Here is a 23,403-nt window from a genome sequence, read left to right as displayed (position 1 = left end):
GTTATACACGAGCTTCAATCAAGCTCGACCACTAGAGAAACATCAATACCTGCTCGGCGAGAAGCTAAAGCAGCGGCTAGTGTCCCACCCTTTCATCAATACCCGATCAGCTGTGATGCGTCTCCTCTCCATCGCTGCTCCCACAGCAGCAGCAGCAGCAGCAGCGTCGGCTCGAATGAAAGGGAGAGCGTTGTACGGCAGAGCTTACCTTGGCTGCTGAGCGCGCGCACGTTTGATTGTCGTGGTGTATATACCAGCACACGCTGCGCCGTCGGAGCGAGAGAGAGAGAGAGAGAGAGAGTCTCTCGACGTCGCACACGGGAGAGGGACGACCAGGCGAGAGGGGGGAGGATTTCCTAGACGATGGCTATATAGGCGGCCCCGAGACCGGCCAGCTTTCCAGTTTTATTGTCTCTGTGTGTACAAGTGCACCGGTCGCGGCTGGGCTTCTCTCGATGTGCGCGCGACTTTGAGGGAGCGAGAGAGAGAAGCTTCTTCGAGATCATCAGCATCAGCGTAGCGCCGAAGAGAAGAGGAGCAAGGACGATGCCGCCGCAGGAGAAGTTCGGGAGCAAGGTGCCCGAGGAGCCGTCGCACCAGGACGAGCTCGGCGAGGGCCTGAACAACGCGGTCGGCGTGGTGGTCAGCCAATCGCCGAGCGCCGAGGAGGAGTGCGACGGCAGCATCCAGGTGGTCGTGCCCGTCGGCAAGATCAAGCCCGGTAAGCCCGAGGTGAAGGATGTCGACTTCGACGACCTGCTGCCGCACGTCGGCGAGTTCGGCACCTACCAGAAGATACTCTTCATCCTCATGATACCGTTCGCCTTCTACGTCGCCTGGGTCTACTTCTCGCAGATATTCATCACTCTCGTGCCGGAGGAGCACTGGTGCAAGGTGCCCGAGCTCATGGATCTGCCGGTCGAGAGGAGGTTCGTGATTTATCCCTTATTTCATTCCTCTCTTCTTTTCGACGATCCTCTGCACCTACTGCGCAGATTCTCCGTGGCGTGTCTGTATGTGTGTGTGATATCAAGGCTGCGAGCGAATATAAAATATATAAGTGTAACGCCATGGTGGTATTAATAGACGACGAGCCTTGAGCGGCTGCTCTTTTTTTCTCTCCCGCTGCTGTTTTTTTTTTTTTTTTTTTTTTCGCGCATATGGATCGCGAGCCTAATAGAAATATTATGAGAATGAAAATAATCGTGTCCATCGCAGAATCCCGTTGTTAATAGCACAACGCACTCGAAGAGGAAGACAAAGCGCCCGCTTTGAGAGTAAAAAAAGGCCGCGGATTTTCATCATTGTTATATGTACAGGATCGTTTGACGCGCGTTAAAAATAGTGCCGCGCCGTGTTGCTAAGGAGCATGGCGCGCGACCGCCTCTATAAATCAGCGTATATAATATAAATAAAATCGCACGCGGCTGAAAAACGCCGACCGAGCGCGTTAAGCCACCTAATTTCACTTTTTCAGATAATGACCGTGACTCGAATGCTCGGAAGCCTATAGAGGCGACCGGCGGCGCGCTCTGTGAGAACGCAACGTTCGCGCTGGCCTTTCTGTTCTATAGGAAGTGATCTCGATTTTCGCGGATCGTGTATCCGTCTGCATTCGCGGAAACGGAGTCCGAAAATCTAGTTTACACTTTTTCTCCCGACCGTACACACACTCGGTAATAATTTGAAAACGCATCGATCGAGCACGTGTTCGATCAGGCATAAGAAAGAGACTACACCGCAGACAAAAAGCAGCGGGAAATCTCGTTTCCTGATTCTCGCGCGGGAAATCCTCGCTGGCGCGCGCGCGCACGCGTCCGAAAGCGTCCGGCTTACGCACGAGCGGCATTCCTTAGTTCGGGCAACGCGTGCTTAATCAACAGGTCGCCGATATATACTCTTGCAGAGGATCGTCCGACTTGTTGCCGCGAACACGTGACGCTGTGATTTTGCTCGCGTTCGATTTTCTATTCTTCTTGGATGCGGTGCGATGCTATTGGAAGAATTTTATCGTTCGCGTGATAGGAGCGATGATCAGGGAGATTCTTTATTGCGCGGGTTTATGAGATCGCTGGCTCGATCGAGATTGCGGGGTTGTTTATGAGGCGAATCGTCGAATTGGGAGTTTAGGATAGAGCGAGATTTATTGCGGTTGTTATTTTTCAAAATTTTCCTGTAGAGATAATGTGCGCAGTGAAGGAGTTACTGTTCATTCTATACTGAGTTCTGGGAAAAACTTAATTTTCTGCACTACATTCAAGCGCACGGGTGATCCGAGCGCGCGCAAGTAGAGAGCGGTCGGCTATGGTCAGACGCGCCAACTTGCTCCGCAGTAATCCTCAAATTCTCTAGAAAATGTCGACGGATCAATTACGCACTTTTTCGAACAACAAAATCGCTCTCGATGAAAGTTCAGACCATTCTCTGTACATATCCGAGTCTTGATAAACGCGTAATTTCAGTGGCAGGTGATTAGCTCTATTGCAAAGACGATACAAATTTTAAAATTGTTTCAGCTACCTCACGCGTGATGTCTGGGGCTAACTTTATCTTTGGTATACGATAAGAGTGTCAAGCAGGCGATGACTTGCTGATACAGAAGTGCGCGTACTACTGTATTTTACTCAATGAGAACGCGTCGAGCATATACGATATACAAATTAGTATATCCAAAAATTCGAGGTACTTGAATTTAACGAACTTTGTACGAGACTCTTTTTTATTTTTCATTCTCATCGAGGTTAGATATATAAATAAATTGTAACGCGTGCTTTTGGTGCAACTTGCAATATGTTATCGATATTCTTCCAGTGTCCACTGTTGGTAAAAGCTTCAGCTGACTTAATTAAACAATACACCCGCAAGAGCCTACGTTTTCGTTGGCGCAACTTTCTGCCGGTATACATACACATTATTTCTTTGTTGTGTATCTTGACGGAACTCAACGATGGTTACAAGAATAAAACTGCGCGGACGCCTCTTATCGCTATATAACTCAAGATAAATAAGAGAGATGTTTTCCGTACAGGCTACATAGCTCCTTCTCGATTATTATAGTTTTCACGTGAGAAGCGCGCGTCGAGGTGCTAAATGTCCAGCTTACGCCTTTTGCAATAGACTCAGCTGCATATTACATCGTTATCTTATGAGCACAGAGATATCGGGATTAAAATTGAAAATTTCAAATCGCAAGAGACTTTTTCTGCCTATTATCTGATGCGTATACGTCTTTAAATACACATACATCAACTTTATGCTAATGCGTGTCTATCCCTGAACAAACGCGTATCAGTATACAAGCATATATAATAGTATAATATTCAATGAAGGATCCGCGAGTAGGCCGCGACTCCGTTTTTATTTCGCTCTCTCGAACGGGCAAACTTTGCTTTTATTTTCGAATTCAATCGAGTCGGGGGCAGTTTTGCATTAAAAGACCATAAAGCGCCTCTGTAGCCTATGATCAATACACTAGCGTGTAATTGTAGGTACACACGCCTGCACTCGATTCGACCACGTTTAAACGGCATTTTCGAATATTCATGAACACGCGGTTTCAAAATTTCATCGAGAGAGAGAGAGAGAGAAAAAAAACTTCTCGTTCCTAAGCTCTACGTAGAGAAAAGATATTTTTCAGAGCGAGTACAATATATCGCACTAAACATAAAAATCGTAAACGGGAGCTGCGTGCAGTGACTCACCTCTTTAGGCTTATAAAGCAAAGCAAATATGATTATCAGAAATATGCAGTATGGTTATATGGCTGCTCGCGAGCAAAAAAGTCTCAACTGCAGCACACTTACTGAAATTGATTTCTCAATGAACATATGCTAATTATGCTAAGGATCTACTCTACATAACGTGCAAACTGTCGACGCGCGGTTTCACGCACTCGCAGAAACGGGACGCTAATGTCCCGCGATTGATTAGCTGTGCATCGATCTTCTCTTTCCCGCACGCGGTATATCGAGCGCCGCGTATACGTCCGAAAAAGTGCGCGACGAAAGAGGCCGAATGTAACCGAGAGATTAATGTATATATGCGTGTGGTATACAGCAAGCGAACGAAATAAAGAAACGCAAGAGACTCAAGGTCCTGCCGGCGGGTCTCCTTACGCGGGATAATTAGACTTGTCCTTCTGGCCGACACGTCGTGCAGTTCTCGTAAAAGAGAACCGCGCGTTTAACGAGTGTTTACCTTACGGGGGATAGTGCGTAGGTAGAGACTGCGTACGTTTCAATTGTTGCGCGTTCTCTCAATGGATTATCCGCCGACGACGTCAGGGCTTTATGTATAACAGCGTTGCGTCGATTGATTGATTGATCGACTGACTGGCTGACTGACTGATTGTTGCGTTGCTTCTTTCAGAGATGAAAGTGTGCGCGGCTATTAGAATAATGCAAACAAACTAGCGATTGTCCTGAGATATCGTGCGCTGCATTCGTTTCCTGCATATTAAAAATCTAGAGTAGCCGATATAAACTCGCCGCCGTAAATCAATCGAGCGAATTTATCGCCTGCGGCGCTCATTATTGTAATTAGCGTTGTCGATATATTTTTAACGACGATAAGTGATTTTTTTCACTTTCTATTTGCCTTCTTTGTTCCAACTCTACACATGCGTGTAAGGCGTCGACGAGATTTTTCGCGGAATAATCGACAAACAAAGTAACAAACGCGCGAGGAAGTCCTGCAGAAAACGGCGAGTTGCACAACGAATAAAAGCCCGAAAAAGTGCGCGCATATGCAGCGCTCAAAATTAGATGACGGGCAGAGAAACCCGGAGTCCATTAGCCGATCATTAAATTCGTCGTAATATCTCGCGTTGCGTCACGGATATGCACACGTATATAATATAATCCGCGATAAATTTCTCGCAGATGCTGCTGGCGCTCGGCGGGTTTGCACACGTGCGAGCGATCGTCTCTCTGTCTCGACTTTTGTTGACTCTAGGCTATTAACTCTCCGATTGATTTACGAGTTGATGCCTGTGTGTGTGTGTGTGTGTGTGAGAGAGAGAGAGCCGCAACGATTTTCCAGGAGCGAAATCAATTAGCTAAGCTCGTCTGCATACGCGTCAGCTGTTTGATTGCGCTAGTCGAGAATCATAATATATCTCGAAATGTCGAGCCTCTTGGCAGCGCAGCGATCGTGATAATATACAATATAGACGGATCAGCTGATCGCTGTATTACAGTCTAATGGTCGCGAAGCGAGCGCAGTGCGCGGGAAAAAAGAATGAATGGAAAAGAGTCTATAGTCACGTTGGAAAGTCTCTCGGCGCCGAGGCCGAGTCTCGTTACATCATACGCCGGAGTCGTGCCAGGCGATTTCGCAGGTGCATTGCTGATCGTTTTTTTCCATTTTTTCCACAAACCTTAACTCGCCGCGAATTCGCCGGGAGACTCTGTCTTTTGCTTTTATGATGGTTTTGCGCGGGACACGCGTGCCAGAACATATATAGGGACTTGCGTAAAGGGGACTTTTTGGTTTTACTGTGTATAATTTGAAGAATTTTTAGCAGTTTAACGACGCCGTTGTTGGAGAAATTTTTGCGATTGGCCACTTATTGCTCTTTTTGCCTTGCGTAATCGTTAAAACGCAGTGTAATACGGCGACAGCGTGACTTCTGCATATTATCCAGGAAATGAGCAGCTGATCGTAAACCTGTTGCTCCTTGGCATCAGCTCTTTTCAGACTATATCGATTCGATGAAAATCCAGAGAGTATATAAAAGCCCGCGAATCGCTGCTTCTGATTGCGCGCGATTACCTTCTCTCGAGATTTTTTCCAGCGAAAGCCACCCACATACACACACACAGATAGGACGATCGAATCGCACACGCCCACATTTTTTCCCCGCGCGAGACTTGTTTTCTCGGAATCCCCTGCAAAGCTTTGCATACCTATCTAGTCTCGTTCGATCCTCCAGATGACGAATCGATGCCAATTACCCGCAGGCATTTCACAATTTCCTCCGCGAGACTCTACTAGCTATAAGCGAACAAAGAATCGGCATTGAGCCGATTTATGCCGATCGCTGGGATGTTAACTCGATTAATCCGTCGGTCGGTACTCTGGATATCATATACGTAACGACGGTAAAAAAAAAAAAGCTCCGCGCGGATGGTCACTGACACCGCGTATACGTGTACAGTTAATCGTCGCCGATAGAATATATCTACATTCGCGCGGCGATAAATCGCGCGCATAACACGCGCTTTGTGTAATCGATTCGGAGCGTTTTACGAGGCGCGTTTCTCCCCCCATTTTCTCTCTTTTCATCGCGTCGGCAAGTATAAAAGACCCGCTGTAATTTACGACGTATCGACAGTCGAGCGTATGCGATGTATAGCGATTTTCTTCGCGCGCGCGGAGTGAAAGCTGTCGTATAGAGTCTGGCACAGCTGGATGTCGCGCATTCGAATCTCAAAAGCACATCGCTATGAATATATATTTATGTACATGATGCGCCTGGAGGACTCCATCTCTCCCTGCGCTAATTCAATTAGCCGTGTTCACTGATTCGTGGTAATTGCGTACAGCCACGCTTCTCTCTCCCCCCCCCCCTCCCTCTATTATATTGCCGGCGCGCGCGCGCGCGCGAGTACCACTATATAATTACACCAGTGACATAATGGCTAAGGTCGTATCTGCTGCTACTGCACAGCTTTTTGCAGTTTCTAATTTTATAATCGTTGAAATGCGCCTTTTGACGTACAGCGCGATCGCGTTGTATATACGTATACATATAGCGTTAATACAAACATTTTTTTTCGCTTCTATATAAACACACGCTTTCGCCTTTAATTATAGAACTCGACTTTAAAATTACGAACGCTTATACCGCGCTACAGTTTTATTAATTCATTCGAATGTCGTCGTCGGCTGTGTGATCGTTAATTTTGTATAACACCTACGTCGCGTATATTAAAAATAATTGAAAAACTAACTGGTAAACCGCGCGATACTATCTCTCATTCAGGATGTGCGGAAAAAGTATGTCTCCGAGGCGAACGAACCATCCTTGCATCATCATCCCGACAAGGCCCCAATCCGCGCAATGAGAGCGTGAACGCGAAAAATCGTTGCGCGCGAAGGTGTGTTTGACTCTCTTTTTTTTTTTTTGTCACCTACAAGGAATGTGGTGCGAAGAGGAATTTTTTTCCGATTAGTGGCTTGTATTGTTTATCGTGTAATGCAATAATAAAGTATTGATCTTGTCTCTTCGGCATAGGGGAGAAATGCGTAAATATAGCCGATGCTTATATCGATTTTTCGGTGCGCGAGTGCGGTTGAGAAAAAAATTTTCATTCTGCTTTACAGCCGGTTTTTTAAATGTACATAAGTCATCATGTATTAATTTCGTGTCAAGAATATACGCACACGGTTCAGCTGGATTCAATTATCGCGAGAGCAGAAGTTCAAGTATATGAGCTGATGAACGTCTTCGGAAATTTACTCGTTGTATACGCGTTGACCCACAGCAATAAACGTCAGTCCAGGGCTTAATCTCTGAATTTCCTCCGCATGTATTATACGACACAGACAGGAGAGCTGTTCTCGCGCTTTGATTTATCGGTGCAACCGCTGAGGCATATAAACGTCGCAATATAATTCGATCAATGTATAATAAAAGGGAAAAACGCGCGCGAGACTTAATTTTGAAGAAAAAGCTGCTGCGCTTCTCTCGCCGACAGGCATAACAACGATGATTTTTATTTCCTTGACCCCTTATCGGATCTCCTAGCCATCAATCAGCCAGCCGCTGCATCCGTATACACACTGGCGCCTATACCTCGAGGAAGCGCAGAGCTGCTTCACTGTACTATATAGACAGACTATACTGTATAAGTAGAGAATGCATTAACGCGCTCACTCTCATTACTGATTAATCGCTCGCGCTGCTCGGGCTCTCAATGGAGATAAGAGCTCGCGTTTGGCCTCCTTCTCCTCCTCCGCCGCTGCTCTGTTGTTATGCAGTAATCGAGAGAGGAGCAACGACCTACTTTCTTTTCTCCCTCTCGATGTCCGGAATCTTCCTCCCGCTGCGCTTTTATATGCCTCGACGAGTGCGCGATTGATTCGAGATACATTGTAATCGATGTATGCTCCTCTTTCGAAACAGACTTATTTACACGCTCCGATCGCAAAAAAGTCGCCCAATGACTCGCGTGCGCTTTTTCCTTTTTCGCCCACCTATTATTATTTTTCCCGCATAGCTATATGTGCCTCTCAGCGCAAGGTTGGTCGCGCGGTCGAGCTATATGGGAGCGAGTACTTTATGTACATCGTTTGCTTGCAGGATAGCGCTGTCCATACCGCCGGAGATGCACGGCTCGATGGAGGGTAGGGCCAAGTGCCTAATGTACGACGTCAACTACACGGACGTGAGGGAACGCGGTCTCGAAGTCGCCGACCCGGACTGGCCCACCAAGCCCTGCGACAACGGCTGGGAATTCAACCTCACGGTCATCCCCTACGCCACCGTCGCTACTGAGGTACGATACTTGTTCTCTTTTCTCTCCTACAGCTTTGTATAAACAAAACACAAAGACCGTTGGCCGCGGCACAGTAGACCGCGGGACGACCGAGTTATACACGGGAATGCCAATTTCAAGAGCTTTGTGCGCCGAGCAAGAGGCCGGAGCTTTCGCCCCCCCCCCCTTCGTAGTAAGCTTGTTTCAATCTCCCCGCGCTCGCATTTTACTTCTCTCGCTTTTCAATAAACCTCCTTCATTATTATACAGTTTTATACTCAAGTGCTTTGACACATTGTTTCTCTCTCGTCTCTATTCAAGCGCATAGAAATATATTCGTCGAGATACGATACGTTCGAAGTGGCTCTTTCTCGCGGCCGATCGAATATGACCGAACGAAGCTTTGTACACATACGAATCTTCCTTGATATAATACCGCTTGTATATCGCGTAAATGACATTTTTTGCCGATGCTCTATAATGATATTTCTGAAGCCAGAGCGGTTTTTTGTCGACTCCGATTGAGCAATGTGTAAGACGGCGAGAGAGGCGCGTCATTTTTTTCACGTTTAATTATAGGCAGAGATCATGAATTTCAAATGTCTATCAATCTATTGGATGCGGAGCTTGAGATCACAGCTTGTATATTTGGGTCATTGGTACGCTTGTTTCGATTTGAATATTCACTGATTTCTGGAATCCCATTTGAATACGGATCACGACAAAAAGCGAGAGTACAGTTGTTGCCTAAAATGATAATTACCGTCTATTGGAATGTGTTTTTTTTTTTTGTTGTCTCGAGACAGAAGGTGTGTGTGTGTGCTCACGACACTTATCTTTGAAAAAATCATTTTTCAACGACCTCGAAAACTACTTCGTTTCGAAAAAAAGCTCGCGACAAAAAGCTCCGCTTGCGTCACGCGCTAGTGAGAGAGAGAGAGAGAGAGATAAGTCACAGAGCACAGTGCAGCGGAGGCGTAATAACGCGAAGCTTTTGATAGCGCACGAGCCGGAACTAGCAGCGCGTCGTTGGGGGGCAGAAGAGCTTGCGAGGCTTCATTTCGGCGCAAGAGACACGACGCTTTGTGTCTCGAGCTTCAGTAACGAGAGCTGAGCGACGTGTGCGCAGTCGTTACACTGCGGGGGATAGTTTATCCTCGAATATGCGTGTTTCATTCTCTGCAATGTATATGGGCGGGGGGGAACATTCCTGGCTAATTTATATGCACAATTTTTTTTCTCTCTCGCGCCTTATATCCGTCGCGTAAGAACTACTGATAAATGAAACATTTTGTATACGTCCACGTGTTATTCGCTCAAACTAAACGTTGTATATATAGCTTTCGAGATAGAGATAATTATCCCGTTTACCCAGCCGTGCATTTCGATAAACGATCTCGATCAATCCCTTTCTCTCGTTGTATCCTTATATTGTGATCGGCCTCGTTTCGACTCGCTCGAATTTAGAAAGGTTGCGACCGATAGCGACTCGTTGAGCTGACGAGCTCACTCGCTCACACTGTAATGCACAGCCGGAAGTCGATCTTTTGCATTGTTCAGCTTTTTACGCCTTCCGAGAATACGCTCCGCGTTAATCACGCCTCGGTCGATGACTGTATGTCCCTTTTTCTTTTTTTTTTCATGCCTCGATAATTTTCAATTTTCCGCAGCTGGAGTGGGTGTGCGAGAACGCGGCGCTGCCGACCTTCGCCCAGAGCATCTTCTTCGTGGGGGCGATATTCGGCGGACTGATATTCGGCTGGATCGCCGATCGCTACGGCCGTATTCCGGCTCTGGTCGGGACGAACTTGGTGGGATTCATCTCCGGTATCGCCACGATCTTTGCCGGCAACTTCTGGGAGTTTGCCGCCTGCCGATTCTTCTTCGGATTCGCCTTCGACAACTGCTTCACCATGATGTACATTTTGGGTGAGTCTGCGAGAATTGCTTAATTTTCCTGCTTTTGGGAGTTTTTATACTGGAGTATGCAATTTACGCGAGGGGTATTCTCTGTATTAAGAGAAACGGTTATGAGCCGCCTTGAGAGTTATTTCGTACATTTCAGTCGAGCGCGCCAAGTTCTCACTTCTCCTCATATGTTTTCCACTCTCCTTTTTATTTCGCCTTAATATCCTTCAAACGTCGGTGTGCGACGTCAGGCCCCTCGACATATAAAATTACTCTCAAGGATCGTAAACTCGCTGAACTTTTTGAGAAACTGCGGTGGACCTGGCTGCTTCGAGTAAACGCACCGAAAATGAATTGGAAAAGTTACAGCGAAAACAATGCATATTTCGTAACTTTCCTGATATACCACCCTACTGACCGCACAATAGTTTTGTATCATAAAGCGGCTTAGAAAGTAAGCGAGTTTCAGGTAGTCAGATTTCTCACGATAACGCCGCGCCTGAATAATCAGGTTAATCCAGACTTATATATATATATTATGCAGCGCTGCGTTCAACTAATGCAATGGCACCATGACTCGTGTATGAGAATTGACTGGCAGTCGCGCAAAAACAAACGAAATTTTATTAGCAACAACGCTTTTCTCCCTACTCGGCGGAATTTCCCGCCGACGAAAATGCGTTTAATCTTCGGCTCCGGCTAATCCACGGTGTGACGAAAATTTGCATTTTAACAGAAAATTACGCCGCGTATATATATATATATATATATATATATAGCTATATGCTCCGAAAGTCACTTTGCTCGCTTTTCAGCATATAAAGACAAGACATTAACACACACGATCGTAAATCACGGCAAAGTATACCATGCGACCGCACGCGCTGCAGCTTATTAGACTCGATGAGCAGAGCACAAAAAAGAAAACGGGATCATCCATCCCCGTGGCGATACGTTGACCCTTTCCCCCGCACCCGGAATCGTTATCCTCGCTCTCGCCAACGCGATTCTCGTAACCGACGGAGCGTGAAAAAAAGACGTCTGCTCTGCTATACTCGCCTTTTACGATGCCAATATTGCCCTTCTTCCGGTAAGAGTCGAGGCCACGACCTTCTCTCTCTCTCGCTCGTGTTCGAGAGACGACTCTTTTGTCCGGCGGCTCCTGATGTCTATAGCTTTTTTCTCTCCCGTTGCCACGCCGGCATGCGGTTTTTTGTCGACCGTTTATTTTCTGCGGGGAGGAACGCTCGCGTAATCGAGACAGTTGGCGCGTGAACTGGGGGACGTGGAAACTGAATTCGGAGGCGTTGTGGGATTAATTTGGCCGGTCATGCTTTCAAGTCTATTCACTTTTTGCGACGAATCAATCATTTGTACCAACCGCACAACTAACGAAATTTCAGTGCTGGAATACGTCGGGCCGAAATGGCGAACCTTCGTGGCGAACATGTCGATCGCGATGTTCTTCACGTTCGCAGCCTGCATCCTGCCGTGGATCGCCTACTACATAGCCGACTGGCGATTGACCTGCGTGGCGACGTCGGTGCCGCTGGTGCTGGCCGTGGCAACCCCCTGGCTGGTACCGGAGAGCGCACGCTGGCTCGTCAGTCAGGGCCAGATCGACAAGGCCATGACGATTCTCTCCAAGTTCGAGCGCATCAACAAGACCAAGGTGCCCGATCAGGTCTACAAGGACTTCAAGGTAAGACTCCGTGCAGCTGACGTTGTGAAATAGACAAGTTCTCGTGCACGATTGCCTTTCCTTTCTTTTGCAGGATACGTGCGCTAGAATTCAGAAGGAAGAGGAGGCCGACAAGTCGTACTCGGTGATCGATCTTTTCCGCAGCCCCCGACTGCGAAACATCACGGTACTCTTGGTCGTTATCTGGTGAGTCGAAGCGCTCGTACGCGATGTTTTTTATTTTGCTTGTATGTCGACGCGTGTGGATCATTGTAAATATGGCGAATGCCATTTTTTTCAGGATGGCCATATCCCTGGTGTTCGACGGCCACGTGCGAAACGTCGACAACCTGCGCTTGGACGTGTTCGTGACGTTCACCGTTGCCTCGGCGACGGAGCTGCCGGCTGACACTTTCCTCACCCTCGTACTCGACCGCTGGGGTCGTCGCTGGCTCGCCTGTGGCTCCATGGTTATTTCGGGAATTTTCAGTCTCTGGGCAAGCCTCGTCTCCAACAGTGAGTCGATATTATGCACACGTCTTCACGTCGGTAGTATAGTATATACAAGACTAATTGACATTTTCATCATTTTCATCATTTTCAGACATCTACTCCGCCACCCTGGCGATAATCGGCCGATTCTGCGTCAACATCTCCTACAACATCGGTCTGCAGTACGCGGCCGAGCTGCTTCCCACGGTGGTTCGGGCCCAGGGTGTCGCCCTGATCCACATAATGGGCTACGTGGCCAGCATAATCGCCCCGTTCGTCGTCTACCTGTCCGTCATCTCGGAGGTCCTGCCTCTCCTGGTCCTGGGAATTCTAGGAATAGCCGGAGGCTTCCTTGCGCTGTTCCTTCCCGAAACTCTAGACAAGGATCTGCCCCAGACGCTGCAGGACGGCGAGGAGTTCGGCAAGGATCAGGGACTCTGGGACATGCCTTGTCTGATGAAGTGAGTTACTGTTTTCTTTTCTTGCATTCAGTCGGAACAATGCACCGCGGCTGTGTGGGAGGTAACGAGAGAAAAAAGAGCCATTATGCATTCATCCTTCGGATTCGCGATTCCGACTTTTAGTATCGAAATACTTCAGATTCCGCGGCGAGATAGCGGTATTATAATACAGCTTTACAGGCTGTAAAAATACCTTTTACGAGAGAGCCTGGAACGTTCCTTTCGATTCCAAAGTTAATTTGTGTTTTTTTTCTTCCCGCGCGTTGCGCAACGGCTGCGATTTCTCTATATAATTACGCTAGGATTACGATGAAACTAAAACCGAAATTTTGTCCACAGGAAAGCCGACGACGCGGAGTGTCCAACGAAGGCGAACATACGTCGCAGCTCGACTATTCGCAGTTCGCGACACGCTTCCTTCCGCGGCTCGATTCGCGGCGAGACGCTGAGGAGCAGCATGATCCAGAGGTCGAGCATCAGGTCGCGCCGAAGCGAGGCTCCACCTGTCGAGGAGGAACGACTCTAGGCCGAGGCCAAGTGCTATTTCCTCTCGAACCGCGTCGTCGCCGGTAAGAAGAGGTGACAGTTGTCGCTCGAGAACTTTCTCAGCCTCGCTACTGGACGGCTCTTCGGGGAGGCTCAGTGTCAGCGAAGCGGCAGTGTTTGAGTGCCGCCGACGATCTTATCGTTGCTTGTGATAAAAAGGACGATGATGCCATTGCGAATGATGCGCTGTGTGCAATTCTTTGGGAATCGTAGATGTCTCTTGTACCTTTTGATGCCTCTTTCTTTTCTCTCTCAGTCTCTGTCTCTCTCTCTCTCTCGTTATGACAGGGGATTCGATTTTTTACGGTTTTCGGAAAAATTCGGTGTAAATTTTTTACTTTTATCACAGAACCGTCGATTTTTCGCGTGAATGAATCAAGGAAGCGTTGATGAATTCTTCGACGCTAGTCAAAATATGTAACTGCTTTACTAGTATTATACTTGCCAATTTTAAAGTTACTATTAATCATACGTTTCGTTTGCGAGAAGCCAAAGCTCACACCGAGACTCGCATGTGGATTTTAGTCAAGGGTATGGAGAAGCTTGAGAACGAGTATGTCTGAACTTTGGTTTCATTTTCAAAGGCGTGAATAACTCTTTCACGGCCACTTGTAGGAAGAGAAGATGTAATAATGCATGTTCTTCAGCGTTAGTCATGAGTATATCTTCCGCTTTAATGTAGTACTTTACGCGTTCGCCGAAAGTTACGAGAAGGATCGTAGGCGAGTATAGCGAAGAGAACGAGCGAGAAAGACGATGGTGTTTATTTTTTATACGATGATCGAGAGCTTGCAACGGAACGAGTGTATCGTCATCTTCTCGAGTAAGCCATTCGACGGATGATTGCATGAGCGTATTGTGAGGCGCGATTCGTAAGAAGAGTAAAAGTTAGAGATTAATCAAAAGAGAAACGGATTTGCGTACTCGATATAGACGTGTAAGGAGAAATGTACATAACGGACACGAAGTATTTAAGTATGTGTAATTTGTATACGCTAGATTTTTATGTGAAGAATTTCGTGTATAATTTGTAAAACCCGCACGTAGTCTTCTCTAACGCGATGAAATGTGCAGGTCATCGAAAGTTATCAATCACTATATATAATTGCTTGTATTGAATTTTTATCCATCGACTTAGGCGTTGATCGAGAAGAGTTGTTATAAAAATCGTTTTGTATATACCTGTATAAGAAGATTTATCAATTATATAATATCAAACTATATATAGCTTTAGGATTTCACGGTAATAAATAAAAATACGCATTTGTACAGTACAATTTTGGCATCGATGATATTGATATCCACCTTATATTCCATATCACTGAAATTACAATTGATAAACTCTGATTAAATGTTCGCATTATATCTATGCATGTGAATAAATCGATCTGTGCTTCATCCATAAAGTTATATACTGCACGCAATAAAGTATAATTAATATGCCAATCGCGTTGCATTTGTTATTATCTGACCCAGTAAATGTATACGGCTGACCTCTCTGTCTCTCTCTCTCTCTCTCTCTCTCTGTAAGATCCGTAGCAGCATTAATTGGCTGCCCACACACTGTGTCGGTCGACGATTATATCTGCGTAGCTCGACAGATGTGGGTATATTTGCGCCTGTGCCATGGTCACACTCCCGCGTTGGCTGCAAGACGAATGTAACGAAGTAATTTTCGCGGATCGAATTCGCTATGCTCACTGTATAGACTGTATAAATTTGCGAGAACGTCCGTCTTGCACTTGACTCGCCTGATCGATTTTCGATTAGCTGCCGGTCGTCGCGTGCAGCCGCCACCGCTTTTTGGTATATTATCCGCGACGGGCTTTTGTTGTCTGTAAGCGTGCATGTGCGTGGTTAAATAATCGAGAGGGCTCGATTAATTTATGCGCCGACGAAATTATAGCTATAGGTTTACCGTTCAGCAGGGCGTGATTGATAATTACGCTAAGCGCGCGGCGCTTTTCGATCGTCACGTATAGTAGCGACTAGTATAGGATGATGAATTCTCTATTCATTTATTACATGTTATTTATTGCTATAACAGCAGCAGAGGAACAACAGCTGATGCAACGATTTACATACACTTTTTCCAATCGTCTTGGTGAAAAACGCTCGCATCCTTGAACCGGCGCAAATAAGAGCGATGCATCCCTTATCAGTATCGCTCGCAGCTTAAGTAGACCGAAAAAATGAGGCATACTCTCGTTATCCGCTCCTCTCTTTCTCTCCGCACGGCCGCGCATAATCGCAGCCCTTTTTCACTCGCGGTCTCTGCGGAGAGTAGTCTCTCGACTCTCGTAACCGCACACACTCGCAGTCTACGCACACGAGAGTCGAGCGGCGGGTCGATTTACCATCGCGAGTCCAAGTCTTCGTTAGTTTGTTTTGAGTTGTGCGCCGAGTTGTATATGGACGAGATATTGTATAGTGTAGCGGGAGGAGATCGATGCAAGTGTGCGGGAGAGATGAGGTGCTGAGAGTCTTCGGGGAACTGAAGAGGATCCGTTTGGACGTACAACTTTCGCCGGAGTCTGGTTACGGGATCTATGCTCGGATTTTGTCGATGTGAGTCCTTAGAGACACAGTTTGCGAATTGTTCGTGCAGTACAAAGAATACATCTCGTATAAAATTATTAGCTCCGTCGAATGACGTACAACAAACGTCTCTTAGTGTTTTTTTCCAATGCAACGTTTCCCGTCGTTCCGAACACACCCCGCTATATCAGCTGCTCTCTCTCTCTCTCTCTCTCTCTCTCTCTCGAATCAATAAAAATCACTCCGATAGCCGCGCATGAAGCAATATAACCCCAATCAAGCGCCGCACAGTCGAGAAAACGAAACTCTTCGATTTATTTATAGATACCCCCCGTCAACGCTATTATTACTCCAGCGCGCAGAACTTTGCGTATTACGTTGAGTGAAACCCAAAGCTTCGTACACCGTACGGTCTCTCTCTCTCTCTCCACCTGCAGAAAGTAAGTGCACGTAAGCCGCTGCGCGACACCCGATAGTCGTCTACTCGTGGTGTGGCTTTGCGAAAAAAAAAACAACCGGTCGATATTGCGCGTATACGTACAATGGCCGTTACTATACGACAGAGGGAAGGTCAGATCTTTTGTTGGCCGATTTTCGCGAAACACTGATTGCGCTTTTTTTGCGAGAGCAGATGATTCAGCTGTGCGTGGATGAGCAATTAGCGTCGCGGTGAATTTATGCATCTCGTCGATTTATTTGCTGGACGAGTGATGCGCCTCTGTGAATTATTGTGTGTGTATAATAAATGGCGCAAGTTAATTGAGCCGAAATCCCCCCTTTGGCGTTACATCAGACGTATGATAAAAATTGAGCACGTCGTATGCGAGATAGACTTTATAATTATAAATTTCAAAATTATCCCCATAGTACTTATGAATCCACGCGCGCTTTGACGCTCAAGATTCCGGAAAATTTCGACCCAATTCTGCGCCACTACTTCGTCGTTACATCTCCTTCATTATAGGAAGCACTTCCAGCGTAGTTATAATACTTTGGCGACATTTAGAAATTTCGTGACGTATAAGCGCTTCACTTTCTATAATTAGCAATGAGCCCTCTACACGCAGTTGAAGTTTTACTCGGAATCGTTTTTATAGTAAAATTAGGAATGAAACCTATTACAACAAGTGTTGGGCGGCACACTAACGTCTGCTAATATTTTATAAGCATGTAACATGTTAGTAAATCCCTCAAAACTATTTTTGAATAAATATATTAATAATGCTCAATGTCGTCATCATTGGTTCGAATAGTGAATTTGAAGAAAAGTTCAGTATAAGAGTCAGTGGGTTTGTCTATCGTTACAATGCCATTTATTTGCATTATAAAAAAGCTATACAACCGAAATTTTACTCAGATACTTACTACGCTACCTAGAAAACATGTAACCTACATGATTATGTTTTAACTGTTTTCATTCATATTTTCACATCGAGGCCCATATGAATTTTTTAATTTAGCGTATCAAATTTTGCTTGTAGACAGTTACACAGAAACTACCATCTCTATCACATTGTATTTCTAATTTCCAGTGTATTTTTACATGAAGAAAGTGATAAGTATTTTAGCTTTTTTGTCAAGGCATTAATTAGAATTTTGACTTTTAACAGTTGTGAGAGATTTTGAGACCGATACTTGTTTCTCCATTTTTGCATTTTTTCTCATTCGAAAACTAACAGGTCTAGAGAGCTCATATTTTGCATGTAGGTTTCTTTTGTGATTGTGGAAAGATATTTAAAGTTGAATCAACGTTAACTGAAATACTTTTGTGTTCGACTACAACACCCATGATAATTATTTAGTCGTATAGCATGAGTTTGCATTCACATCAGTGTCGGAGTCTATATGTAAAATATGAGCTCTCTAGACCTGTTAGTTTTCGAATGAGAAAAAAATGCAAAAATGGAGAAACGGGTATCGGTCTCAAAATCTCTCACAACTGTTAAAAGTCAAAATTCTAATTACCTAAAACCTTGACAAAAAAACCAAAACATTTATCACTTTCTCCATGTAAAAATATGCTAGAAACCAGAAATACAATGTGCTAGAGATAGTAGTTTCTGCGTAACTGGCTATAAGTAAAATTTGATCTGCTCAATTAAAAAATTCGCATGAGCCTGGATGTGAAAATATGAACGAAATCAGAATCATCTAGGTTCCATATTTCTAGATAACATGTCTAGTAGCCTTTTTACAATTCAAAGAGCATCGTATAATGATAGACTTAAACTTACTGACTCGGATACTGAACTTTTCTTTAAATTCACCTCTCAAACCTCACCGAGGGCGACTTTGGCCACAGAGACACAATATATCTTCAACTTCTTTATTCTTTTAATTGTACTTCTCACTGACATTAAAAAAAAAAAAATTAAATAACATTCACACACTTTATTACTACTTCAAATAGGGTTAGGGTGCCACTTTTCAATACACATGTTGTAATACTACACACTCTTGGTAATGATTAATTTTTACTAAAATTTCTTGCTAGTTATATTACATATATTTTATCTGTTATCAAGTTTTCCACATTTCATTTTAAACACCTTAAACATTTCTACCAGAATTATGAGTTATGACTGTTTTGAGGGTTATGAATTTAAAGCGCGCTTCTGATCTCTGAACCAGCAACCAATCAGAATCACGTATTAAATGCTTCACAACAAAGGCCATCATTTTTTAAAGAGAGGAGAATGTAATAATGCGCAGCGTAATCCGCACAGCGACCGAGTATACATCTCGGTTCTATTGAATCACAGAAACGGCTCGACGAAAGAACCATGGAACTCGGATGAAGGCCGCGATTCGCGATTTCATAGCCCGCAACCGCACTGTTTTATCCATCACCACGCAATGCGTGCCGGTCTCATCGATCGCGCGCACACACATATAAGCATACGCCTGTACACGCTATAACAAGGCAAGTCGGAAGTTCGTTAACCGTCAACGCGTATATAAGACTGTACGATATAGCATGTGTTCGTGTGAATATATACATATACTGTATACTCTCGCAAACGGCGTATCCCCACCCCGCGGGAGCTATTCGCTCGACACGCGAGAATATACAGCGAGCGAGTCGATATGCAGTTCCTATATGCCGTGGTTCGAGAGCACAAGGGTCTAGAGCCAGTTGAGCCGTGAAAACGATGCCGGTCGATCGGTTTTCGAGCCTCGCCGGCTGTACCGGTCAACGCTGATTCGGCGTTTGCTTTTCCGGTATATATATATAGTTATATTGATCTCGTGTCAACGCCCTTTTTGAGGGTATTTCCTTAAATTTTGAAGGTTTTCAAGTGTAGAGACGATGGGTGAGCAGAAGGAAGGAGACGCGTGCGCGGTAAGTTGCAAACAATCTGCGCGAAAAATCCGTTGGTCGATCGATCGATCTCTCGTCGATGATAATATGTATATAGCAGTGTGACTGGAAACTGGGTCAACGTCTTCGTCTAGCGACGATGTAGAGCGAATTTCAAACAAAAATCTCTCTATGGATAAAGCGTCGAGCTTATAGTTTATGTTTACGGTGAGATAAAATGCTATTATTAAAGTCTCGCGTAAAAACGTTGATTATTTTGTAACCCTATTTCTCATAACGAATTCATCGATGATAGAGACGACGTGTTACGCATATTTATCTCGGCGAATATTTCAATAAAAACTGCAACGAACGATAAATCATCGATCAGTGATAAATCTCAAACTAAATTTAAGCGCGAAATTTCACGGTGGATAACAGATCGGGATATTCATAAATTTTATCCTTAGCCATTCCCAGAAAATATATCCTACAACGTTCGCCTTCGAGCTTTAAACGCTCTTATTAGCGAACTGGATCTTAAAACTTTTACAACTCTCTATTGAGTGCAGTTTAACGAAGCTCGCAGTAAAAGGCAACAGAAGCTCTTATTTTGCAGGTCTATGCGTTTAGGATCCTTCGCTCTATTTCAACTCGTCCTCTCCTACATACTTTCAAACGCCAACGCTGCACAAAGTTGTAAAACGAATTTTACTGCTCGTCTGCACATTTTTTTAAGTATCGAAAATCGTTCGCGACGATATAAGAAAACCAGTTTTTCAATGTCTTTCGCTCTAATGCAACGAGTACACTATAGTAAACGCCTAAAACCGGCGTAATTTTATAGAAAGCCGTCGCTCAACAGTGATTCGCGGCGAATCGCGCGATCAAATTATCCTCGCTTGACCTGCAACACTTTTTTCTCGTATATACAGGAGCTGCGCGTTATGAATTTTTTTCTAGCAAAATAATCGTCGACTATACACTAACGAAAAATCCTCCACCCATTTTAATCTCTTCGTACCAGAAAGTCGGAGCGTGCGGCTCGCGCATAAATTGACCGTTGCGCAACTGCGGCCAACCGCCGCACGATCGTTAACGACTTAAATATATGTATGTGTCTACGAAGACTACAACGGGACTGTGTCTTGGCTTCGCGTAAAAAAAACCGCCAATCAGTCATCCGCTAGATCTTCGCGAGCGCGCTAGACGTAATCTTTCGGAGCGTTTACTACTAGTGTTTCTATCGCGGTCTATACCGATAGCGAAATTATCAGTGAGCGAACGATACGCACTACTTTGATGGAAGCAACAATGTCGCGCTGAGCGAATGTTTATTGTGTGTGTGTATGTGATTGAGGCGCTGATTCGGTGTTGCGGCGATTTTTCGTTTCTCTCGGATTTCTGTTCATCGTGTGAAAATGGAGCCGGCAGATTCTCAAAGCGAGGTAATTTTTTTGAAGTTCAAGGACCCGCGAACAGTGCTAGGTTATCTCAATGTCGATTATACGAATTTGAATCTGTTGAATCGAACGTGCATGTGGAAACGACAGTAACCCTCCCGAAATGGCCTGATTATTAGTTCTAATTGCTCGAGTTGTCCCAATAGAAGTGCTCCGCGACTGCAGTCGAACGAACCATTGAGTCGATTGAAAGTTTAAATCGGTTTCAACTAGAAGATTCCACTCGGCGAATCCGAGTTAATTCTTAAGCGTATATAAGCTCGTCATTCATCCTCTCTTTAATGATCGTTACGTTATACTCGGTTTAGTCAGCAAAATTAATTTAAAAATAATCAGCCTCTTTTCTTACCGCGAAACAATAATAAGCAACTCTTTTCAGAGCGTAGAGAAGCAGGAGGTAGTAGAGCAGCAAGAATTATCACCTGATCATCAGCAGGAGGAAGACGGGATCGAGATGATGTCGAACTACAGGCGAGTCAAGTACCTCGAAATGGACGGTCCGAACGAGCGAACGGCTCTGAGACCGAAACTCGAGTCCTTCGACGATGCTCTGCCCCACGTGGGCGACTTTGGCCGGTACCAGGTGTACCTGCTGTTCGCACTGCTGCCCTACAGCGTCTCCTACGCTTCCCTCTACTTCTCCCAGTTCTTCTTCACTATCGTGCCAAAGGAGCACTGGTGCAGGGTGCCCGAGCTCATGGACAGCTTCACTTCGGAGCAGAGGTCAGTGTCATTTTAACGCTTTTACGCATCTCCAGATGAAAACCGATCCGACATTCCAATCGCAATTCCTCAATAAGAGGCGATCACTTATCCGACTGGATAGAATCAAGTAAAATCCTCCCCCTAAGCCATGTAGACACAAAGGCAATAAATTTATCTCCTCCGATGCGCAGGATACAGTCGGCCATACCAGCTGCGGACAAGTACCCCTTCTACGACACGTGTCACCGGAAGGAGCTCAACTTCAGCGAGCTGGTGGAGCGAGGCGTGCCCTCGTCGCTCTGGACGACCAACCGAAGCGTGGGCTGCGAAAGTTGGGAGTACAATTTCACCAAGATCCCCTACGCCAGTCTCGGCGCCGAGGTGAAGTGCTAACGCAAACGGAGTATTTGCATGTGTTTTATCGTTATCCCCCCCCCCCGCAGTCGCCTTTTGCGAGAAGCTCTCCGTTTTAGAATGAAAAATTCGCGCGGCCTGTCGTAATCGGCGACTTCAAAGAGGAGCTCAGCCCCTCCATCAAAGGATCATTGCGTCACCGCTTAATCCCATATAGCCCTATTAAGAGACAAAGAGAGACATTGAGTTTTCTTATTGACGATCAGCTAGATTGGGTATGCGATCGGAGCTACCTAATCTCGACGGCCCAGATGATCTTCTACTGCGGCTCCATCACCGGGGGATTCCTTTTCGGCTGGATAGCCGATCACAAGGGTCGCATTCCCGCCCTCGTGCTCTGCACCGGCTGCGGGCTACTGGCTTCGATCGCCACCGCCTCGACCTCGGCCTTCTGGTCGTTCGTCCTCTGCAGGTTCTTCGCCGGGCTGGCCTTCGATAACATCATCAACATTCCGCTGATAATAGGCGAGTAGGATCAAAGGGTTTGTTTTATTCGCTTCGATGAATACTCTAACGAGGCATTATTGCAGTGGTGGAGTACATGTCGGTCCAGCGGCGCAGCCTCGTGGTGAACATCGCGTTCGGGGTTTATTTCGCCCTCGGCAGCACCCTGCTACCCTGGGCCGCGTACTACATCGCCGACTGGCGTTACCTCTGCTACGTGACGGCGCTGCCCCTCGTCAGCTGCTTCATCACGCCCTGGATCCTGCCGGAGAGCGCGAGGTGATTGTTCAAGCGCAATTTAATGCGTCTCGCGTAGCTATAGTGTCTCTCTTTGTTTTTTGAATTTTTGCGCCCCCCCCCCCCCCACAGGTGGTACGTGTCGAACCGGATGTCGGACAAGGTCATAGAGAAGCTCAAGAGGATAGCCAGCGTCAACAGGATCAAGCCCGACCCGCACTTCTACGAGATTTTCTACGTGAGTATAATCAACAAGAGCGAGTAGTTTGAACAGTGCTAGTTTTGCTCACCCAGAGAATTCTCCCTCCCGCAGAGGAACCTCAACTCGTCGGGCAACCGGACCGAGTCGGCGACTCTGATCGACCTCTTCCGCACGCCCCGACTGGCCAAGACCACGATCATCCTGACGGCCTTCTGGTAAGAGAGCGATTTTCCTTACCCATACACAGTATGCTATGTACCCTATAACAGTCCCAACCGATAAACGACTCCGATCGACAGGACGCTGACCGTGGTGGCCTTCGACGGACACGTCTACTCGCTGAAACTGCTCGAGAGCTCGGTCTTCGTCTCGTTCTCGCTGGCCTGCGCCACGGAACTGCCCGCGGGACTGCTGCTCACCCTGCTGCTCGACCGCTGGGGTCGGAGGTTCTGCGGCTTCATCACCATGGCCTCGACCACCGCCTTCAGTCTCGCCGAGCTTCTGCTCGCCTCCGGTAAGTTTTGCCCCTAC

The 23,403-nt window shown here is 46.1% G+C and overlaps 2 protein-coding genes across 4 annotated transcripts in view; both read left to right on the top strand.

The window, feature by feature from the left end:
- Positions 1-201: 201 nt before the first annotated feature.
- Positions 202-15,015, top strand: LOC100120401 (organic cation transporter protein). Its single transcript, XM_001603998.6, has 8 exons — positions 202-929; positions 8,306-8,501; positions 10,151-10,409; positions 11,792-12,090; positions 12,164-12,276; positions 12,371-12,585; positions 12,674-13,022; positions 13,362-15,015. The coding sequence occupies exons 1-8, from the start codon at positions 547-549 to the stop codon at positions 13,546-13,548; spliced, it is 2,001 nt and encodes a 666-aa protein (XP_001604048.2). The 5' UTR covers positions 202-546; the 3' UTR covers positions 13,549-15,015.
- An 873-nt stretch (positions 15,016-15,888) lies between these two features.
- LOC100120374 (carcinine transporter) overlaps positions 15,889-23,403 on the top strand; it is an 8,509-nt gene continuing 994 nt past the window's right edge. The window contains exons 1-9 of one of the 3 annotated variants that reach the window (XM_008207070.4): positions 19,193-19,328; positions 19,398-19,449; positions 21,250-21,593; positions 21,767-21,956; positions 22,196-22,454; positions 22,520-22,712; positions 22,803-22,908; positions 22,984-23,087; positions 23,172-23,386. In XM_008207070.4, the coding sequence (XP_008205292.1) occupies positions 19,417-19,449; positions 21,250-21,593; positions 21,767-21,956; positions 22,196-22,454; positions 22,520-22,712; positions 22,803-22,908; positions 22,984-23,087; positions 23,172-23,386 (1,444 nt within the window). In that variant the 5' untranslated portion in view covers positions 19,193-19,328; positions 19,398-19,416. Of the gene's footprint in view, positions 16,137-19,192; positions 19,329-19,397; positions 19,450-20,579; positions 20,856-21,249; positions 21,594-21,766; positions 21,957-22,195; positions 22,455-22,519; positions 22,713-22,802; positions 22,909-22,983; positions 23,088-23,171; positions 23,387-23,403 lie in introns of those variants that run through there. The other 2 variants (XM_008207071.4, XM_016984185.3) reach the window with 2 other exon arrangements.

Source organism: Nasonia vitripennis, chromosome 3, assembly GCF_009193385.2.
Source record: "Nasonia vitripennis strain AsymCx chromosome 3, Nvit_psr_1.1, whole genome shotgun sequence".
In the NCBI taxonomy this organism is placed as follows: Eukaryota; Metazoa; Arthropoda; class Insecta; order Hymenoptera; family Pteromalidae; genus Nasonia; species Nasonia vitripennis.
This window is presented reverse-complemented; position numbering and strand designations above follow the sequence as displayed.

Coding starts and splice junctions, on each gene's coding strand:
- LOC100120401 (XM_001603998.6), top strand. CDS start 547: ATGCCGCCGCAGGAGAAGTTCGGGAGCAAGGTGCCCGAGGAGCCGTCG. Junction 10,410..11,791: donor CACCATGATGTACATTTTGG/GTGAGTCTGCGA, acceptor ACGAAATTTCAG/TGCTGGAATACGTCGGGCCG. Junction 13,023..13,361: donor GACATGCCTTGTCTGATGAA/GTGAGTTACTGT, acceptor TTTTGTCCACAG/GAAAGCCGACGACGCGGAGT.